The sequence below is a fragment of the Papio anubis genome, chromosome 3, assembly GCF_008728515.1.
Source record: "Papio anubis isolate 15944 chromosome 3, Panubis1.0, whole genome shotgun sequence".
In the NCBI taxonomy this organism is placed as follows: Eukaryota; Metazoa; Chordata; class Mammalia; order Primates; family Cercopithecidae; genus Papio; species Papio anubis.
In genome coordinates this window covers 5612089-5635232 of record NC_044978.1, presented here as the reverse complement: position 1 = coordinate 5635232, position 23144 = coordinate 5612089, and the positions used below count along the sequence as shown (strand labels likewise).

The following is a 23144-nucleotide window of genomic DNA, read 5'->3' as shown; positions in this document are numbered from 1 at the left end:
TGATATTTTTGTGTTTAAATCAGCCAGTTAACTACATTTTGTATCCATCACACATTTGATAGTTTTTCTCTCCTTCTTTAATTTCTTTTGAATAAAGTATACATTATTATTATTGTGCCATTTTCCTTCCTCTATTAGTTTGCTATTTATACATTTTGATTAACCTCTTCCTTGCAAAGGGCCCCAGAGATGATAAAAATGGAAATATTAGTCTATTAAAGTCTATTAGTCTATTAAAGTCTATTAAATTTTATATTTATTAAAATTTTTAATTTTTTTTAAAATAAATTTTTTAAAAATTAAAATTATTAAAATATTAAAATATAAAATTTCATTCCACAACTTCCCAGAAAATGCAAGAACATTCAGACACTTTAACTCTGAAATTTACATTTCTCCCATCTTCTGTGCTTCTATTGTCATGTATTTTAATTCTCTACATGAGAATTAAATTTTGGATTTTAATCCAAAAAAGGGACTTTTAGTATTATTATTTATTTAAGTTTACCTACACACTCACCCTTTCTATTACTCTTCATTTCCTCCTCCATCTCTGTGCTTCCATCTGTGATCATTTTCCTTCTGTCTAAAGAAGTTAGTATTTCCTTTACTTTAGGCCTGCTGGCAATAAGTTCTCTCAGTTTGCTATCTCTATGTTTACTATGGTTGCTATCTCAGTTTACTGTGCTATCATTTTTGAAGGATATTTTCACTTGATATAGAATTTTAGGTTGATCATTGTTTTCTCGTATCATTCTGAGCATCTCATTCCATTGTCTCCTTGAATTCCAATATTTTGTTAGAAAGTCAGCTGTCAGTCTTATTATTGCCCCACTGAACAATTTTCTCTGGCTTCTTTTAAGATTTTCTCATTGTCTCTGGTTTTCACCAGTTCTGAAATCCATGATGCTCTTTCCTGTGTTTCACAGCACTTCATGAATGTATGGTTTGGTATTTCTTGTCAGTTTGGGGAAATTCTCAATTATTATTACTCAAATATTACTTCTGCCCCATTTTCCCTCTCCTGCTGTGACCCCTTCACTACATACCGCATGTCTCTTACATGCATTTCTGCCATGTTCATCCTTTTGCATCTTCACATTGAAGCTGGATAGCTCTCTCTTTATTTCTAGAGTCCCCTTTGTAAAAAAGATTTTAACTTACTACTGCAGGTCTCCATTTTGTGATTTAGTCTTTTATCATAGTTCTTTTATTTTTGAGATGGAGTCTCGTTCTGTCACCCAGGCTGGAGTGCAGGGGCACAATCTCATCTCAGCTCACTGCAACCTCTGCCTCCCAGGTTCAAGCAATTCTCCTGCATCAGGCTCCTGAGTAGCTGGGACTACAGGCACCCACCACCACACTTGGTTAATTTTTGTATTTTTAATAGAGATGGAGCTTTGCCATGTTGGCCAGGCTGGTCTCAAACACCTTACCTCAAGCAATCCACCTGCCTCAGCCTCCCAGAGTGCTGGGATTACAGGTGTGAGCCACTGTGCCCGGCTTATAGTGGTTTTGGGTCTATTCTGCTTTGTTTCTCTCTCTTGGTTTTTCAGTCAGGCCTTGTTTTCTTATATTCCGTTTTTGTTTTTTTTTTTCTTTAAATTGAATACATATTGTATACACAAAACTGTAAATACTGCTTAACAGGATATATAGTTATCTTCTAGTAAGCACACAGTTTTGCTCATGGTGAGGATTTAGGCTATCAGCAGACTACCTTAATCCAGAGTGGATTCAGTCAAGGATTAAGATGATTTGAAGCTTAGTTGTGTCTTTATGACAGCTTCCCCCTTGTCTATTTCTAGCTTATTCTTAGTGCTAGGGTGTTGCTTTTTATTGTTCCAACTGAAAGTCTGGGATTTTTACTAGATTTCTTTTCCTTGGTGGGCCCTGAACTCCAATTTTTGTCCTTTCCCCTATCCAGTAGTGCTGCCATGTCTCTTGACCTCTCAGCTGCTGCTTTCGTGATCAGCATTGGCTGAAGGAGAGACAGGGTACCATTGCCGCCAGACGCAGCTCTTTCTCCACATCTTGGCTTGTCTCTGGTCCTCACACACATAAATGCATGCACACATGCATGCAGGCCAGCAGCTCTTCTAGTTGTTCCTGGAGAGATGCGTTGTTTCAAAACAACTTAGCTGGGCATTGTACCAACTAGAAGCCCACATTTCAACAAATAATTTTTAAACATAAAAGGTTGTAATTTTAGAAATTATCTTTACATTTTATTAGAAATGTATGTCTTAATGAAAGAAATAGGTGTGCTTTAAAAAACCAATTTGTATATTCATGGATAAATATGACTGATTTCTGGAATGAGACAAGTTCAGAATCAATGCTATTTCTAGTCATTAAATGTAAGTGCTGAGAAAGTTGTTCACATAAATAAATATATAGAAATAGAAGGAGTTTTTTGTACCAATGTCATTTAATTCTTTGAACTGTTTCTTTGAATGCCAAAATTGCACAGTGATCTATCATCATACATTTGAAAACAATATTTCAGCTGACAGCTCAATTAAGTTTTTCTTAAATAATGTAAAAGCAAGCACTGGAAATATCTTCTCTTTTAAGGTTTGTTATTTTGTTACTGGATTCACTCGCTTTCCAACATTCGCATCAATATTTTGAACCATCTGTCTGGTGCCAAAGGCATTTACATACTGTGGCAATGCACCTTAGTAAGATTCTTGATGGGTGAGAGGTATCTTTTTCTTACATAAAACAGTAAAGAACACGTTTTAGTCAGGATGACTTTAGCAATACACATGGACTTTGAGGGTCTTAGAATTGGTTTCTTTAAAACTAATTTTGCTCTTGGAAATCCCTGGGAATCAAGTCTGAAGACTCCTGAACTAAGAAACGAGGCAGCAGTAGCTCCACTCTATGGGAACTGTAATGTCCTGGTAGCAACTGGGCCGGAAGTGATGTTGACAGCTGGAGGTAAGAGGTGAAATCTGTCTGACAGTGGCGTAAGTTATTCTCTTCAAGGTTATCCCCCAACTAAAGCTCTACGTGCAGAGCAGAGAGAGGAAGAAACTTCGAAGCCAGGGCACGTAGGACATCCTAATTACGATCTACTGGGATGATTACAGACTCAGATAATGGGGTGAGAAGCACCACCCATCAGAGGTGCTTTGAATGCAAGTGCTGCAGACACCGTTCATTTGAGTGGAAGTCCTGTGTCTCTGAGAAGGGATGGGACTACCACCCAAGTGGATGGAGACTGGACAGGTGCAATCCTTCTGCTGTGTCTCTGTAGAATGGTCTCTCCGTGGTGAAATCCCCAAGGGGAAAACATCTGCCCTTACCTCTAATGTTAAAACCCAGAGTGAATAAATGACTGGCAAAGGCAACGGCCAGCAATAAATGACAATGGCAGCGAAACGGAGCGTGGAAGAGAGAGCAGTTTCAGATTCGGCAAAGTTTTAGAGGGAGCAAAGTTAATTATTCCGAGGTGAATTTGCGTGGGAGCTCTGTTTTGTTTTCTCTAGTCTTTATCTGATGGAAATCAGACTGGAGGGGGAGTGTTGTGTGAATCCCAGGAGGTAGCTGTCTAATCAGGAGTCTGCGGGCCGCTCTCCTGTATCTCCCACAGGCTCAATCTGTGAAGTGGGCGAGCATTGCTCAACCTCGCAGGCTGCTGCCTCCAGGCCATTTTCATGGCTCCACAGGGAGCATGGAATCTGGTCAGCTGAGAGCTTGCAAGTCATCCCAACACAACTGAAGAAAGCAGGGCTTTCTGAATCTCTGCCTCAGGGATCTGTGGAGAAGGCGGCAACAAGGGCGATGGGCTGCCTTGTGCAATTTCAAACATTAATCAGGGACTTGGGGCAAGATTTTGATTTCATGACAACTTTAAGGGCATGTTTTAGCTTTACTCTGTCTTGTTTCCTCATCATTCCCAGGGCGCATTACAGGGAAATGCCCTTAATTAGGGCTCATTTTTTAGGACCTACTGTTATCTCTGTCTAGAGTCTGCCTTCTTGCTGGGTATTCCCACCTCGGGCAGTCTTCTCCTACAACCTAATAAGTACATCCTGATTGGAAAAAAAAGCATTAGTGAGAACTTAAAGGACAACCAATGACAGCCATCGCTAAGCCCGTGGGCTTTCGTTCAAAATAATAATAATACTAATAATAAGGCATTTCTTCTTCAAAACATACAACTTCCACCCATTAGAAAATTATTTTCATTTTTTTTTCATAACACTTTACTGGCTTGGACCAAAAATTGTCAACACAAATATGCAAATCTGTAACGTCTACAATATGGACGATGCCCCCCATAGATGTGGCATCCTGTGCAATTAACAGCTTTCACAGCTGTACCTGCCATCGTACCTCAAACCCCTTCATCTACAGCTGAGAAAGCAAAAGCCTCCTATGGGAGAAGTGAACGTCCCAAGGTCTCCCGGTCTGCCAGCCATCGGGTCTAGCTCTGGTACTTTCCACCGTGCACACTGCCGTCCTGAAGGAGACTCGCTTCTGGCAACTCTCTCCAAGGACCACCGAGTTGAGCCCATAAAAATTACATTTCTCCAAACTTCCTAGAGCCTAGGTTTCCCCTTCCAAGTGTAGCTCCTGCTGCCTGCCAACTTTGACACATCTTGTAACAATAACCCCTGTGCGCTGCATTTTATGTGATGTGAGACAGGTGTGCAACTGTTGAATACATGTCTCAAGAGAGCTTATTAAAACAGCTAAGCCAATTAACTCTCTTAAAAGCATGTAACCTTTTCCAGGAAAATACATCTGAGGCACAGAAGCTTGTGGGAACAAGTCCTTGGGGGAAAGCACGGCCTTTGATCTCAGAGACACTTTTCCTGGGGTCGGCCTTGCCCACGGGGCTGGGGGACCTTTGGCAGTGACTCCCTTCTGATGCGGGGAGGAAGGGGGTGGGCTAGCCTGAGCGCAGGGTGACCCTGCAGACTGGCCTTGTGTGCAGGGGTGAGAGCAAGCTGGGGAAGACAAATTAGATGAGAACCAACTCATCCATTAGCGCTGACTCTGAAAACTCAACTGAAAATGACCCACTGGGCACAGAAAGTGACTAATAGGAAACCAAGATGAGAGGGAATGTGTGCCGTACCCAGGCTGAGTCTCAGCTTCAGGGAGGCAGGTGGTGAAACTACAGCCAGGCATAATGAGGCCAAAGGCCACGCTTTCATCTCTCTATCTGCTGGTTAGCTTTAGATCAGGAAAAGTCCCTGGCTCACGGAGGGACTGCACTTCTTCCGAGTGGGACCAGGTGAGAGGAATGAATGACCATGACTGGAATTACGGCCCCTGCAGGCCACTTGACACACGTGACCCACAGGGTCTTTGTGTCTGAGGCACGTGCCTCATGACCTTCTCAATCTTGAAAGGATTACGGTGACTCCGCGCCTCCCACAAAGGAAGCCCTCTCGACTTTCTGCACCACACGGTTTTCCTGACCAAAGCCTCCTTCTCCGAGGAGCTGGTTTCCTCGCACTTGGATCACAGCAGCCTGGACCTACCTGGGATGCAGGATGCCGAGAGGTGCTTTAATGCAGAGCTCATCAGGGTTGCTGAACCTCTTGCCCCAGTCTAGGAATTCCTCCCTCACCCCTCCAATTTGAGTCTGATTCCCACGTCTTACAAATGACCTGATTCCCCATGTCTACTAGAGTCTCATGGTCTCCCAGGCTTCTCAGGTGGTTCTGAGCCGCTCACAGGAAGAGCCGAGGTGAGGAGGGAGCAGTGCCTGTGGGCCCTGCAAAGCCTCTTCTCTGCGGTTTTTGGGCAGCAGCCCGGCGCCGGCTCTCATGGCGTAGCCAGTCCTGTGGCCTTTTCAATGAACTCTGCCTCTGCCTCAGTCCTGTGGGTGAGCCCTGAGACATGACACGGTCAGGCTCTGTCCTCCTCCCCTTCTGCACGGACCTGGTGGCCTCTCCCCCTATGCGTCCCTTTCCTGGGAGCCCCGCTTCCTGTCATGCGCTGGCCCTCATGGCCTATCCCAGAATTCTCTGGGCAATCTGGAACAGGGCTCCTGCTGCCCTCTGTGCCTCTGCAACCTAGTGCAGGATCTGCGGAGACAGGGAGGGAAGAGCAGAGACAGGCTAAGGGACTTCTGCACGCCTCGCAGTGAATGAGTGACTGCACGGATCTGGAATCCATGTTCTGGCTTTAAAAAAAAAAATCTTCTGCCCTGAAGTTCCCCAAGTGCCCCAGTGAAGTGCTGGAAATACTACAGCTGAACAGGAGGGACAGGCAGGTGGGGGCGCAGCTCTCTGCACACAAAGGGCTCAGGTGAGGCAAAAGTGCCACCTCTCTGTTCCACCACAGCGAAGTCCCTCCAACAGACTCTGGATCAGACAGCCGGGAGCCCACAGACTCAGCTAGGAAAGGTGCAGCAGAGGCTGGCAGGGCCCCCTGGTCCCGCAGCCCACACTCCTGCTGTAGGAGGTGTTTGGTGCTGACACAGAATGGGGCCTAGGCCTAGGAGGAAGGCAGACGATGCAGAAAGAGTGCAGGCTGCCCCACTCACCAAGCGCCCCAGACTCTGGCATTCTCCTCTGAGGGCCAATTTAATATGGGGGTACCAACCTGGAGCCCCCTTCTTTAATTTGCCAGGACTCCTCCCCCCCCAGTCTGCCACCCCAGACTGTGCTCTGGGGAGTTGGGTTGGCACAGCTGGGAAGGCCAGCGGGAGCCCCAGCAGTGCCAGCCCCTCTCCAGACCTGGCCAGAAACCAGGTCCTGGTACAAGGACCTCTCTTGGGACTAGGGTCAGACAGCCCCAAACGGCAGCCCTGCCACCCACTTCCCCCTGCATGTTCCCTCAGCCTCTACTTCCCCAGTCCTGTGGAGGGGATTGGGGGCAGCCTTTCCCCTGGGATTCTCTGGAGAGACCCCTCTTTCTGCAGGTGTCTGGAGCAGCCAAGGCTGCCCAGGGAGCCTGAGGTCAAGTCCAATGGCCTAACTAAGGTAGGAGGCAAAGGGAGGTGGCAGGACCGCCTCACCCAGCTCCTGAGCCCCACTACCAGCGCCTGCTCCAGGTCAGACGGCACGCTCCATGGGAAGGAAGCTTCTTCACCCTAAACAAGCTCCGAGCAGGCAGGACACAGAGAGACCCCAGGATCCGTAGCTGGCACTTGACCTTGAGAACAAGGTCTTCCTCACTGGGTCCCACCCTGGGGTACAATCCTGCATTCATGGTTCCTTTATGTAAGGCACCGAGGAGTGTCAGGATGAAACAGTGTGTGGCCTGAGAGCCCATGGTCCTGGCCCTGGTTGAAATTCAGCAGAGGACAGAGGGCACTGAGGAAGGAAGGGCAGGCCCTGGGAAGGATTGGGCCGAGCAGGGAAGACCAGGTGGAGCACCAGGAGGAGGAAGAGGTGAGCAGCCTGAGAAGGGCCTTCCCGCATTCATGCGCTGGCCTAGCCACTGCCTCAAGGAGAGCCCCCAAAACACAGTTCACTTGTTCTAATCTGCAGGCGCCTGAGTGCAGGGTTGCACGTGGAGCGACTCGTGCACCCTACCTAAGGAACGCCTGTCCTTCCCGAGTCCCTTCTGCCTTATCTTCTGTCTTCCACCCTTCCTCCTTCCTTTGCCTTGCTGTTTCTCCCCTTTCACCTCCCTGCCTCCTTTCCTTTCTTCCTTCCTTTCCTTTCTATTCTCTCCCCTTTTTCTTCTTTCTTTTTTCCTTCAACATGAAAGCATCAAATGACACATATTGTTTTCCATTCTTGAGATAGCACTCAACTGATTTTAAGAAGTCGTCACAACACAGCTCCAGGCAGACGAGATGAAGCCTGTGGTTGGTCTCCTTTGCCCGCTGCACGTGTTGTGCTGTGATGCAATGATTTTTGACACACCTGGCTGCGTGATTAGACTCTAAGCTTCTTGGTGGCAGGGCTGTGGCACATTTTGTCTGTGTCCCATGTGTCAGGTACACAGGCCACACAAGAAAACCACCATGGAATGAACACATTAGTGAACAGCATAGGCAATTGATTTCCAAATTTGTTTTTCAGAGAAACCTTTTCCCAAAGGAATCCCAGATATCTCCTGCCTCTCCAGCCCCTGAGCCCCTGAAACTTGACTGGGAAGCTGAGGGCAAGTGAATGCAGTTTGAAAACCTCCGGTAGATATGCGATGCATGTCAGGGAATTCCTTACTGTAAACCCACAGGGGCCAGTGACTGCCCAAGAATGAATGGAGTATTATGCAGTTGTGTTGAAACGAATTTGGAACAAAGCAATCTGGCTGGAAATAATTTGGTTAGCACATCAATTTGGTCAACACAATAATTTGGTTTAAAAGGAATATTCATGACTCTCTGATTTTAAGCTTTTTTTTTTTTTTTTGGTTTAGTTTGTCTGCTGTTACTCACCTGTCCTCTCTTTTTTGTGTATATCCCAGTTAATTTTCAGCCAATTTTCAAGGGTTGACTAATGATGTTTAGAAATTAGTTGAAACGGCTGGGCGCAGTGGCTCACGCCTGTAATCCCAGCACTTTGAGAGGCCGAGACAAGTGGATCATGAGGTCAGGAGTTGAAGACCAGCCTGGCCAAGATGGTGAAGCCCCGTCTTTACTAAAAATAGAAAAATTAGCTGGGTATGGTGGCGGGTGCTTGTAATCCCAGCTACTCGGGAGGCTGAGGCAGAGAATTGCTTGAACCTGGGAGGCGGAGGTTGCAGTGAGCTGAGATTGTGCCACTGCACTCCAGCCTGGGCAACAGAGAGAGACTCCGTTTCAAAAAAAAAAAAAAAAAAGAAAGAAATTAGTTGAAACAACTTGAATTGTTTTTCTTGCTATAAAAACAATGCATCCTTGTTACACAAAGTCAGAAATCATAATGTTAAAGAAATGAAACAGCCGCAAAGTCCAGAGCTGGCCAGGGTTGTGCTGTTAATAAATGCAGATGCTCCTTTGCAGTCCCCGTGATGCTCAGCAACATTAAATGCTCACGATGCCTACTCCGTCTTGCATCCTTTTGGCCTCTGTAACGAGTGTGTGTCAACAGTTGTCAAGTAGTGTCACTGTCTCAGAGAAGCCTTTCCCTGCCTCTCAGATGGGACGGGCCCCTCATCAGATGGCTACGCAGAGTGATGCTACCTTCCCTTGCTTTTCACAGCTCTGCTGGGACTTCTCCTGCTTCTGAAGCCTTTGTTCCTTGGTGTCCTTTGCAGGCTCACCCTCCTCCATCTGGTTACTAAAAATTAGATTTCCTCAAGGCTGTGTCCAGGATCCTTTTTCTTTCCAGTTCTGCACTCTCCCCGGGTAAACTTCTCCATTCCCACAGCTGCGCTGACCTCTGATGCGCCATTGAGTCACGTCTTTGTATCTCCAGCTCTCTTCTCTGAGCTTCAGACCTGGCAGCTCGACGTCCCAGAGCCAACTCCGAGTTGATGTCCCTCTGCCTCCAGACTGCTCCTCTTTCAGCCACGCCTGATTCAGTGAAGAATCACCATCTGTGCAGTTCTGTGAGCAAGAAGCCCAGGGCCATTCCTGTCATCGTCCAATCTCTCACTCCCAAATCCAATCCGTCAGCAGGTTCCAATTCCTAAGGGTGCCTCCCACCCAGCCATTTCTCACCACTTCTGTTACCCAGTCTGAGCCATGCTCACCTGCTCCCCAGGTTTCCACAATGACTTCCTGATGCGTCCGTCGCCCTCATTCACCCACCCTGGATGCCGCCATTCCATTCAGGTTGCAGCCAGAGTAGTGCTTTCAAAATGCAAGTGTGATGCCGTCACGTTCTTCCTTAAAACCTTCCAGTGACTTCTCATTCATTTCAGGATCAGAATAAATGCTTCAGCGTGGGCCAGATGCTCATGCCTGTAATCCCAGCTCTTTGGGAGGTTGAGGTAAGAGGATTGCTTGAGTCCAGGATTCGAGACCAGCCTGGGCAACATAGTGGACCCCTGCCACCCCCAACTCCATGCACATCTCTACAAAACGTAAAAAACTTAGCGGGGTGGGGAGGGGTGCACCTATCAACCCACCTACTTAGGAAGCTGAGGTGTGAGTACCCTTTGAGCCCAGGAGGTCGAGGCTGCAGTGAGCTATGATTGCACCACTGCACTCTAACCTGGGCAACAGAGAAAGACCCTGTTTCAAAGAAAAAAAAAAGTATTCAACTTGGTTGTTAGAGCCTGGCCTGGCCTCAGCCTCTCTCCCCCTTATCCACACCACACCTCTCCTCCCTTCTTTCAGTGTCTTGAAACTTTCATGCTTCCCACCCTATCCAGGATCTTAGCACCTGCTGCTCCTTGGGTTTGGGGTCTCCTTCCCACCTTACCCATGCCCTCATTGTCACTTTCTAAGGACACCTTTGTTAACCCTCTCAGATGGAGCTGGACTCCTTATTAGATGATGTCATCATGCTTGCTTTTCATGATTGTACTTTTGATAACTGTACTTATACATTTATTTGGATAAGTATTAGATTGTCTACCTCCTTCACTGGATGGTAAGTTCTCAGGAGGGAGTGCAGGTGAGGAGGGTCTGTATCTGCTTTTGCTCATGGCTGTCTCCAGAGAGTTCATCCCAAGGCCTTGAGTCACACCCTTTAAAGATGTTTTGTGAAGAAATGGATTTGCCATGATTTTTGAAGGATGGATGCTCGTCCCTGGATTTCTCTTTAAGACTTTCTAATCAACATAAGGGATGCTGCTAAAAAACTATGCACTCTTTTGGCCAAGATACCATCCTGCAAAGGGAGATTGGATGTGGTTAGACAGCTATAAAAACTTTTGAACACTGGAGGAATCACTTCGGCAGACAGCAGTCCAGAGAGGCAGCATCTCTTCCATTTCTCTGCAGCAGAAACGGTCGATGCCCAGAAACCCTGCAGGATGCTTTTGAGGATCATTTTGTGGAGACAATCTCACTCTTGAGATGTGAATTTGAAATCCTTTTCTTGCTGTCAAAGACAACATCAGCAATGCAGATCTTGCTGAAGTTACTGACAAAGGAAATGATGCAATGTGAATTCAACCCAAAGAGGCTTACAGAATTTTGACCCAAGCCTACCCTTGCCAGACAACATTAATTGCAGAAGTTTAGGTTTCATTTGATACTTCGATGAGTTTTTAACACATTTCTATTGCATTAAAAAAATCAAATCAATTAACTATCATAAGCATGTGTGTGTTATCACATCAAGGACTACTTGGCAATCCTCAGCATTGTAATCTCTTATCCTACATGACAACAAAAGTGTGAGTGTAGTGGATGTGGATGCATTCTTCTGGAAAGACGTCTACAGTTTTTATCAGTTTCCTAAAGAGGTTCTTGACTAATGAGGGCAGGAACCAGCAGATTATGCCTTGACTCAGGCCTCTTTCAGTCCTAAAATTACATAAATCACAAAGTCTAATGCCAAACTGGTAATGTTATTTAAAAACTAGTGGATATCCAGACCACTTGTGTTTGCAATGTTTTGACATCTGCCTGAAAAAAAATCCAGTTTTTATCCAGAGGATTGGTGTCACATGCATAGAGGCCGTGACTTAGCTGTCAGGTTTACTCACACCTCTGTATGAGCAATGCTGAGCTCCTGATTTTCCCTGTGCCTGAGCCTCTGCTTCTAAGATCAGCCTGACTGAAGGTTGTCAAGGACCTACCATGGCAAGAAAGAGAAAGAGGCTGGAGCTGACCTGTAATTCTTGACCAGTAGCCAATGCATTCCTCTTATTATCCAGATGACATCACCTTGATTATAACAAGCAAAATTTGATAGAAGCTGAGTCAAATGCCCACCCACTAACTCCCCACCCAGCCCACTGCTGGAAAGTGTGGGAGTGGAAGCCAGGTGCAAATGTATCTTTCTCTACATAGAAGGTGTCTTATTTGTCTGAAGGCCTGCCCTGGACAGGAAAAGGCCAGGAGAAGAGCCCAGACCCACACCCAGCCCCATTCCAGGAGCATATGAGTGGTTGCATCCAAGTCCTCCTTACTGCTTGGCTGTAGGGAGTTAACATTGCCAAATGCATGGTGGGAGATGTGAATTTAGAACTCCAAAAAGTATTAAGCACAGACTCTTAAAAAGTTGCTTTTTTTATTCCTTTTTTGTATTTTATCATAGTCATAAGAATAAACTTAAAAACTGCTGCTACCATGTAAGGTAGCCCTGCTTATCCAAAGATATCAAGCTGCATTTCTACACCATATCTTACTATTCTCCCATATTCCCTATTTTTCCTCCTTCCTCCCATAATTCTTCTCTGCTTTGGGTTGCTTTCCAATATGAATTGAATGTTGGAGTCTCTTCCTCACCACCCTCCACTCCCACCAATTCCTTTAACATTAGACTAGAAGGATAGGGTGGAGGGATTGAGTGAGTGAACAACACACACTCAGTTCTCACTCCTTGCAGAACACAACGGGGTCCTATATACAGTTTCTGGCTGATTTTGGGGGCCTACTCTGACTTAGGGCCTGGGATCTTTTCCAGAGGCATATTTCTCCCTGCACTCCAATGGCAACATTGGGCGGGGTGCTAAAGGGCCTGGTGAACGATATTAAACGCCTCAAGACTTGAGGTGGAGTATGTTGGACTCTTCACTGTGCATCAATTTTTCAGCCTGCTGCTTTATCTACCTGACAGGAAGACTTGAACTAGTGCCATTTCTAAATTGCACTTCTAAATATTGACTTAATGGCGAGACTCAGCGTGTCATAACCCAGTTCACTAGAGCAACGAAGATTTTCCAGACCTCACCAAGAGGTCTGTACAATATCCTGTGGGGAGTGGAGAAGGAAAAGGAGGATTTAAGAAGAAAAATACAATCAAGTCATGTTTTGAAGAAATGCCCCTGCAACTCGCTTAATCTTACAGAGACACATGAGTGCTTACTGGGCTATTGGCTAAGGCTGGAGGGAACCAGGGTGGACACAAAAATGACAGCAGTGACCAGAAATACTGCAGCTGCCCCCCAGGAAGATGAGAGGGTGCCAGGCACGCCCTGCTGGGCTGGCAGCGGAGACAGCTGGCTCTCTGAGTGCTTCGTTTGAGTATCCAGTTTAGAAGGACTAGACAGTGTCTGAGAGACTAGAGACTTTATTCTATATCTATGACGACTTCAACACAGCCAGATCTTCAGTGAATCTCCATTTAGGTCACTGAGGAAACTCTAGGAGGCTATCTTTATAGCTTCTTTCCTCCTGACAGTTAACAGTATAACTGATCTTAAAGCATTTCTGTCACATCCCATTAGCTGTTAGACTGTGGATCAGAGGAAGAGATTGGTCCCTTCTTGTCCTGAAGGAGCTGTTTTGGAGGAGCAACAAGATATTTTTCATGCAAATTAGCTTTCAGATTTCTTTAGACACTCAATGATATATAAGAGGAGATAAAGGCCTAGAGCAGTGGCTCACGCTTGTAATCCCAGCACTTTAGGAGGTCAAAGCGGGTGGATCACCTGAGGTCAGCAGATCAAGACCAGCCTGGCCAACATGGTAAAACCCTGTCTCTACTAAAAATACAAAAATCAGCTAGGTGTGGTTGTGCAAGCCTGTAATCCCAGCTACTCCGGAGGCTGAGGCAGGAGAATCACTTGACTCGGGGAGGCAGAGGTTGCAGTGAGCCAAGGTCACGCCACTGCACTCCAGCCTGGACAACAAGAGTGAAACTCTCAAAAACAAAAGGAAATAAAGCATAATAATAATACCCTGTACTGCTGCGGAGAGAAGTGAGTGCAACACGGCAGCTGCCCCTCGGTAGGATCTCCTCCCACTTGGCCGTAGCACTGGCATCCTGGCTGCTGAAAGCCCCTGTCTAGGAGATATTATGTGGAGGGAGCTCAAGGGGTGTTGGCAGGAAGGTTTTGTGTGTGAGGGTGTGCTCTGCAAAGCAGGAAAAACTTAAGTTCCAAGATAGAGAAAGTCAAACTAACCAGATATCACGGAAGATGACCCCCATGGTATTGGCCATATTTATCTTGATGGTCCTTAGATTTGTTTCCAGGTGGTCCCTAATGCAGTGTGCCTAATCCATTTCCTCCCTATGTATGAACTTGTTGATAATAATGCCTCTGAGAATGACCTCAAAGTGCAACAAAATCCTTGTGCCTTGACCTCATTATACTTGCTAGAAGAGCCAAACTCACCCCTGGGTTTGGCTCCTCCAGCAAGCCTGATGGGCCTGGTCCATGCACTGACTTGCTTCCTTAAATCTAGTCACCTCCATGAAAAGTTGTCTCCTTGTAAGATAATGGGATCTTCCTAAACTCTTCCTTTGCTCAAAAGTGTCTTGCGTCGCCGAGATGGCTGCTATGGAGGGAATCTTAGGTGTCTTCTGAAGAAACTGTGATCAATCCCCCTGAAACTGTGTCTGCTGGGAGAGCCTATGCCAGCTATGTCTTTGTTGCTCGGCCCAGCTGTGAATTCATGCAGCCTGCCCTGGCCTTCAGAAGCTCACCTGCGGGTATGGCCACTGCTCTGCAGCAGCTTCTGGGGCACGCGCTGCGCCGCAGCTGGGTGGTGGGCTGCCCTCCGATGTCTCCATGTGTCTGTGTTCCGTGCACCTCTGACAGCTGGATAGCCTGGAGTGCCCCAACAGCTCCCCACACACCCACCTCCATCCAGCATCCTCCAAACTCCTGCCGAAGGCCTAGGCACTCCTTGTGGGCCTCCACCCCACTCTCCACTGTCCCTCCCTACAGACCACACATCTCGCAACCCACTGCCCTCTCACAGACCCTTCAGGCTGTCCTCAATCCAGACCAGTGTTACCCCCTCAGCCACTTCACCCCATCTCCTACAGGCTGCTCTTCATAATGCCTTCAACTTTCTAGGCCTCCCCTGGTATCTTCCTCCATAATGGCCATCATCAGTATGACACCATTGAAAATTACGAAAAAAGTGTCTATTGCCATGTGTGTGGGAAAGGTAAACTGCCCACTTACCTAAATAATGAATCCCACCAATGGAAAGACAATGGGAAGCCGGTTATATTGCTATCACTGAACCCTCTCATCCTCAATGAAAGATATTCAGTGACCAAGATGAGGGTATCCCGAGGACTTCTCACAGCAGCCGAGGCAGTTTACATGACTACTTACCTCGTTGAGCGAGGGTGTAGCTCAGGAGTCTTAACACAAAGGGACTGCATTTCATGGACTACCAAAAAATAGTGAGTGCTTTCAATTATCTTTCCAATATTGTAGAGGAGTTCAAACACGTATAGAAATGGTACACTATTTTTTTAAGCCAATAAGCACCCTATAATTTCTCTCTCCTGTATATCCAACATTTTGCACATGAAAAAAGCAAGCTATTCTGTGGTGTTTGCTAAGTCAAGAGAATCAGGAAATAGCATTATGTCCAGTATGATGTTAGAGAGTTAAAAATACATTTTAGAAAAATGTGCCCATAAGATATATTTCTTTTCTTTTCTTTTTTCTTTCTTTCTTTCTTTTTTTTTTTTTTTTTTTTTTGAGATGGAGTTTTGCTCTTGTTGCCCAGACTGGAGTGCAATGGCACTATCTCAGCTCACCGCAAACTCCTCCTCCCGGGTTCAAGCAATTCTCCTGTCTCAGCCTCCCGAGTAGCTTGGATTACAGGCATGCACCACCACTTTGGCTCATTTTGTATTTTTAATAGAGACGGGGTTTCTCCATGTTAGACAGGCTGGTCTCGAACTCCCAACCTCAGGTGATCCACCCGCCTCAGCCTCCCAAAGTGCTGGGATTACGGGCATAAGCCAGCGTGCCTGGCCAAGGCATATTTCTTAAATAAAGATCCCATTTTCCAAACCACGGCTTGGTCTTCAAACAGTAACTTGACACTGACTGTTCTTGGAGACTCTACGATGATTTGCGATTTGGAATGGATGTCCACACTCACCTGGCCAGTAGTACATGTAGACCTTCCTTTTGGCCTTGGTCAGAGTGACCCACAGAGGTTCTGACCCATTCCACCAGAGAGGTATCAGGCTGTCTTTGTTGACGCCAATGTCAAAGGACTTGTTGGTGTTGGGGTCCCACATGTAGTTCCCGATCATCTGATGGACTTCACAGTGGCGGCCTATGTCAATGAGAACACAGCTGTCAGTTTACAGTTCTGGTGGTTTCTATTTTCATCTTTGTTCCTTAATCATAGAAGCCATTCATGATCGTTTAGGAAGTACAGAACAGCATAAAGATTTGCTTTTGACTTTTAAAAAAAAATTAGATTTTTTTTCTTAAGCTGTACCATGAAGATAGACAATCCAGTAAGATGTCCACTAACTGACGGAGGGTGGGGTCATTTTGAGTGACGTCACCCTGTCAAGTCAGCTGTTTTAAGTAACACTGAGGACACTGTGTGCAGAGCTTGAAGTCTAAATATGAATTAGCATGGACATCCGTGGATTCCTCTGAGACTTGGTCTCCGGTTCTCACTCCAGAGCCCTCTCTGCACCCTCCAAACCCTCCTCCCGTGAGATCAGGAATCTAGCTGTTACAGCGTTTGTTCTTTCCTTTCTTAGATAAGAGGAGCTGTTGCTTCAGTGCTGAACAGTGATAAAACCTATGACGTTTGGAACAGAATGGCGAAAAATAGATTCAACTTTGAAAAACAAAGCAAGAAAACAACCCTCCAAACGCAGTGTTATATAGAAACGAGGGCTGGTTCTGTTGAGCACAGCTTAGTCCCAGAAGACAAGCCAGAAGTGAGAGACGCAAACGCTTGGACTCTTTTGAAACATTAGGCTTAAATTATTTATTTTGGAGCAATCTGTTACATCTTTAAAGTAAAAATAACACAAACATTGGCAAGTGCATCAAAAATTGCTGCAATTTTAGTGAGCGTCATTTGGCACCGGGATGAAACATGCTTCACTGAGCTGCCTAACTATGCTTAATCAAGTGGCTTTTCTTCTTTGTTTTACTGTTGTTGTTTCTTCTCCCCACCCCCTCCCCAAATTTTATTTTTAAACAAAAACAAAGAAAAATTATAAAATACTTTTTGGAAAATAGACACTAAAAATATCAAATGGAAAAAACTTTCATTTTATCCCAGAAAGCAAGGCATGCCACAAACTATGCTACTATGCTCCCAGAGATCCCCAAAAAAATGTTTTTTACCCAAAGCTATAGAATTAGTGTTTTGATCTTGACCAAAACTTTCACATTAAAAAGATTAATAAAATTAAAAAATAAAATTAAGATGTTGAGCAATTTCTGCAATGGTTAAGGAAGTTATTTTATTTATTGTCTCAACTAACATGTATTCAGTGCTCTTATATATATAGTTCCGTGAATTGTAGGCTGTGATAGGTGTAGAGATTCCAATCTGAGTAAATGCCATGCCCATCCTCAAGTGGCTTGTAATTTAATACTCAACAGCGGGTCCTCTGTGTAAAAGAGCCAGGCTTCCCGGGGCTGGGTCTGAGAAGGAGGACAGGTTGCAGCCATAACTTCAGAATTATGATGACCCTCGCTCACCCTGTTGCAGGGGATAATTCCTAGTATGTTCTCACCAACTCATTAAAAGTAGGGTCCTAATTTTATTGGTTTAACTATATTATCGTTTTTAGTATATGCAAGTTGAATCATATTAAGAGAGCCCCTCTTACAAGTAAAAGTACTTATCTAGTCCCTTTATTCAAAATTTTGCATTGTTTCACAAATTGTATCATCCTAATGATGCTTACTCATCCTTTCACAAGGCAAGATAATCATGATCATATCCATAGGAAAAGGCCTCCTTCATGGACAGTCTTTCCCTATAGATGCTCTCTGATGCCCTCCCAAGTCCAGGAGGACTCAACTGCAGCTGGTGTGCAAAGAAGCTGAGCAAATGTGCAGAATCAGAAGTGGGTGTGGGAAGCATCATTCCTGAGGTCAAGAACCAAAGCCTCTGAATGAATCACCAGGAAAGGACCAAGGATATCAGACATGGGAATAATAGGGACAGATGCTGAATGAGTGGGGTGGAGGGATCTCTGCTTCCAAGCTTGAATTGTTTGGACCATTTTAGAACAAGGGCATGAAACCCAAAGATAAATGGAGGCTTCACATGATGTGGTTTTCACAAGGCTGCATACAAGGAAGCATGAAACAACCAAACAACAATTTTTTAAAGTACGTATAATCTATACTTGTATATCTCAGAAACCCCATATCATTTGGTGAAAATTTCTCTCTTCTCTTCAACACACATATTTAGCACTCTGGACTCTACATTGTCCAAACTCGCTCATTCTTCTTTGTTCTCTGCTCTCTGGGTAGAAAGTTATGAGGAGCTTCTTGAGGATTGCAGAGCTGTCGTATGGCTGGATTGTGTGTGTGCATGCATGCACAGGTGTGAGAGAGACAGAGACACAGAGGGAGACAGAGAAAGACAGAGAGAGAGATGGAGAGAACATTCTCCCCAGAGAATTCCTGTAAGGTGGGATGCTTTCAAGAAGGTCACCTCAGACTCCTGTGGAGAAGTCGGGTTGGGTTTGTTCTTTTGGTGGATTGGGTCCTGAGATAAAATGGGAGGGTGTGCTGTCCACAGGGCTTCCTTTGCTCTGCAAAGAGCGGCCTTTCCTGGAAGCCAGCAGGAGGAGGCTGCTTCAGATTTTCTCCTCCCTTCCCATGAATACAGTAAGGCTGCAGTCTGTGCTTGCAACAGTCGAAGTCGACTCAGACTCAAGCTGATTTCCCTGCCAACCCTCTCTCTCTCTTGCTGTTTCATTTTTATTGCCTCGGTAAAAGTGGTGGCTGAAAGAACAGAACAGAACACAATGTACTGGTTTCTGCAGCCCACGAGCTCTCATCTCCATATTCCTGCCTGACCCATATCTATTTTTATACATCTGCAGCTCTGGGTTTTTCTCTGGTTGTGCTTTCCAAACAGAGCTTGGATGTGGTTTGGTTTTTTGGTCTCTTTGCTCAAGGCTTGAGTAGAAACTTTCCTGACATTCTCCAACACCACAGTTGCAGGTGGTTTTCAGGTATGATGTAAGGAACGTCTACTGCTCTTCCTCCTCCAAATAACGACTCTGGAGGCTTTGAAATCTGTGTTTGCCTTTCTCAGAGAGAGCTCCTGGAATTGTTCCCATAGCTAGAACTGCTGTATGAAGGGGGTGGGATATGACACCTTCAGCGTTCATTCCCCAGTGTCTTACTCAAGTGTGTTCAGACTTAATGACCATCACAAGAAGTTTCTTAGCAAGCTCCCAGAAACCTCTGAACCCTGTTATATGTTTCATCTCAGAAATGGCTGGCCTTTTCTGGCCAGAGAAGGTAGAGGATATGTCCATCTTATCTACAGCTCATGGTCACGGAGACTTTCTCTTTGACCTCTGAGTCCTCTGCTCGACTAGACCCAACCTTGGGCTTCCCTCCTTTTTCTTGTAGAGTCCAGGTTGAGCAAGAATCCTGCTAAGTCGGTTTAGTGATAATCCTCCACGCTTGGTATCTGACCACCCTCAATATCTCACCACCCTGCCTGCCTTCAGCAAGAGTTCTGTTGAGTAGATTTAGCCAGAATTCCATTTTTCCTGATGTTTCTTCTTAGTAGTTTTCCATCTACTGACCACACCATGTTCCTTGTCTGTCAATCTCTATTTGCCTGTTGTACTTGGAGTGGAGCCCAATCTCTCTCGCACTGTTGGATCCCATTGCAGCGTCCTTCCATCTATCACAGTAGTTCCTCCTTAAAGGAAGTTTGCCTTACCGTCTTTAACAAGCATCATAAATAAGTATTTCTTTTCTTTTTTTCTTCTGTCTTTCTGTCTTTCTCTTTCTTTCTTTCTTTTTCTTCTGTCTTTCCTTCTTTTTCTCTTTCTCTCTCTCTTTCTATTTCTTCTTTCTTTTTTCTTTCTTTTTTCTTTCTCTCTCTCCTTCCTTCCTTCTTTCCTTTCTTTCTTCCTTTCTTTCTTTTTTCTCTTTCTTTCTTTCTCTCTCTCTTTCTTTCTTTCTTTCTTCCCAATCTCACTTTGTCACCCAGGCTGGAGTGCAGTGGGGCAATCATTGCTCACTGCAACCTCAGCCTCCCCAGTTTCAACCTCCTCCTCAGCCTCCCAAATAGCTGGGACCACAGGAATGCGCCACCAAGCTTGGCTAATTTTTTTTTTTTTTTTTTTTTGTATTTTTTGTAGAGGCAGGGTTTTGCCATGTTGCCAAGGTTGGTCTCAAACTCCTGGGTTCAAGTGATCCACCCGCCTGAGTATCCCAAAGTGCTGGAATTACAGGCATGAGCCACTGTGCCCAGCCAAGTTTCTCTTTAACAGTAGATATCTATAAGGTTGCTACTGCTTAGATTTCAATCAGTCTTAATTTTTTCTCACTGTTTTCAAACAGTCAATGCTAATTCCTTTTATAGTTCCTTACCTCTTTTATTCTTTTTGCTTTCACTCAACATGTATTTATCAGATAATGTTTGCATGCTAAGTATATAAAGATAAAAAAGAAATGGTTGCTGTCTTTGGCTTACAATCTGCCATGGACAATAGTAGTAGGCACAGTGGTTAAGGGAACGAATCTTGGAGTCAGATTGTATAGGTTCAAGTATAAACTCTACTTTTTACTGTCTGCATGACCTTGGACAAGTAGCTTAGACTCTCTGAAGCCTCAATTTCCTCATCTGAGTAATGGGCAGCGTAACAATTATTGTGAACAGTCATCCCTTTGTGTGGCCGTGTGGAACCATAAAAATGGCTGTGCAAGCCAAAACCATGAAAAGCTATCTTAATAATCAGTGGGGTGGGGTGGGGGAAATAGGATTGTTCTGTGACATTTAAAAATGGTTGTCAAAATATTGAAAATTCTCCTACTATCAGTTATACAGGAAAATGAAGGAAGAATTATACAATTATAATTTATTAGTATTTTATGATTTACAATATTAGAAAGGTTGAGAATTAAAGGGCACTATTTCTTTGTAAGAAATTTACGAAGAATGCTTTGAACAGTACTTGGCTTCTTCTAGAGGTATAACAAAATATGAGCGAACATCTTTTCCATGCCTTAGGGAATTGTTATCTTCTTTCTAAGTATAGATTGGCTTTCAACATATTATCCTTTGTGCTTTCAATGTCATAAAATAGCTCCAGGCGTTCTTTAATGTGAAGTTTTTGCTGGTGTCACTTTGTCTGGGACATCTTCATCCTTTTTTCACAACTTTTTTCTTCATTTATGTCAATAAATTCACGATCACTAAGGTCCTTGGGGTGCATACCTAGAGCTTTGTAAATGATTTCAGTGTCAATATTCATGTGGTCAATGATCTCTTCTATAGTTCCACTTACATTTGATTCAAATCCTACAAAGTTATTTTCTAGTGGAGTAAGAGTTTCTGCCATCCTCCATGCATACTACTTGCTGTTCTTGTCTGTCACGGTGCTCGAATGTTTCTGGTTGCATGTTTTATATCACAGTTCTTCCAAAGTTTAGCTAAATAAACTGCATTATATCCCATTGTATCATCAATAACCTGTCTGAAATACAGGTTACTTACATCTAAAATAATAGGTTTCAAAAGTTGAAATAACTTATTGTCCCATTTAATAGATGATTAAAGTTGTTTTTATAGAAAAAGCAAATCAAATTTTCTCATATTCTTTCAGGTATTCAAGAGGGTCAGAATGACCCAGAGCATTATCCAATGATAGCAATGCATTAGAAGTTAAATTATATGGGTTTATCAGTGGGACACAGGGAAGCAACACAACTACATGCTTTACTGTCTGTGCATGAGCTAATAATACATGAGCAGCAGCCGATCGCCAGCAGACTATGAAAGAAATGATGTAATTGACCGACAATCATGACGCATATTTGTTATTTACATAGTGATAAATAGTCCTAGTGGATTGAGGACTAGCTAGGAAGTTTATAGTTTATGCTACAGTAGCTACAATTGGGGTTGCGAGATTTATTTTAGTCAATATACTGTGGTAACTGAAATTTGAATCATGTTATTGGAGAACCGACATTATTATTTTTTATTTTTTAAATATCATATTTAAATAGATTTTGGGGTATAGGTGGTTTTTCGTTGTGTGGATAAGTTCTTTCGTGGTGATTTCTGAGATTTTGGTGCACCTGTCATCGAGCAGTGTACACTGTACCCAATGTGCAGTCTTTTATCCCTCACACCCATCCCACCCTTTTCCCATGAGTCCCCAAAGTCCATTACATAGTTATTATGCCTTTACATTCTCATAGCTTAGCTCCCACTTATAAGTGAGAACCTACAATATTTGGTTTTCCATTCCTGAGTTATTTCACTTAGAATAATGGCCTCCAGTTCCATCCAAGTTGCTGCTAATGATGTTATTTCATTCATTTTTATGGTTGAATAGTATTCCATGGTGTCCATATACCACATTTTCTTTATCCACTCATTGATTGATGGGCATTTAGGTTGGTTCCATATTTTTGCAATTGTGAATTGTGCTGTTATAAACATGCATGTGCAAGTGTCTTTTTTATATAATGACTTCTCTTCCTTTGGGTAGGTACCTAGTAGTGATATTGCTGGATCAAATGGTAGTTGTACTTTTAGTTCTTTAAGGAATCTCCATACTGTTTTCAATAGTGGTTGTACTGGTTTACATTCTCACCAGCAGTGTAAAAATGTTCTCTTTTCACCACATCCACACCAACATATATCATTTTTTGACTTTTTAATTATAACCATTCTTGCAGGAATAAGGTGGTATTGCATTGTGGTTTTGATTTGCATTTCCCTAATAGTCACGTTGAGCATTTTTTCATATGTTTGTTGGCTGTTTGTATGTCGTCTTTTGAGAATTGTCTCCTCGTGAATTTTGCCCATTTTTTAATGGGATTATTTGGAGAACAGACATTATTTAACCTGTGGTAATTGAGTTTTCTGCATATCTGAAATGTGCAAAGCAAAGAGTGTGTGTGCATGCACATATGTGTACATACACATAAACATACATAGCACACAGTAAGCACTGTTAATATTAACTTATGAGTATTGGGGGAGAGTCACACAAACAAATGCCATCTAGAGGCCAGCTGGAGCTTTCTCTCTCATGAGCTCCTCATGTGATTGGCTCCAATCTTACTTCCATCAAGATTCTCACAAGTCCACAGGAGATGCACATAACTGCAGGCATCTCTACCTCCATACTCCTGCTTCCAGGACATATGGTGTCTAGAAATGTAGGTCAGCCCTTTCCTGTATGACAAAAAGGAACCTCCTCACATGAAATATTCCTGAG

General features: G+C 44.2%; 1 protein-coding gene across 1 annotated transcript in view; it reads right to left on the bottom strand.

The window, feature by feature from the left end:
* The window catches only part of ENPP6 (ectonucleotide pyrophosphatase/phosphodiesterase 6), a 126578-nt gene that overhangs the window by 45540 nt on the left and 57894 nt on the right, over positions 1-23144 (bottom strand). The window contains exon 2 of the mRNA XM_009207945.4: positions 15824-16003. Within this exon, the coding sequence (XP_009206209.2) occupies positions 15824-16003 (180 nt within the window). The remainder of the gene's footprint in view (positions 1-15823; positions 16004-23144) is intronic.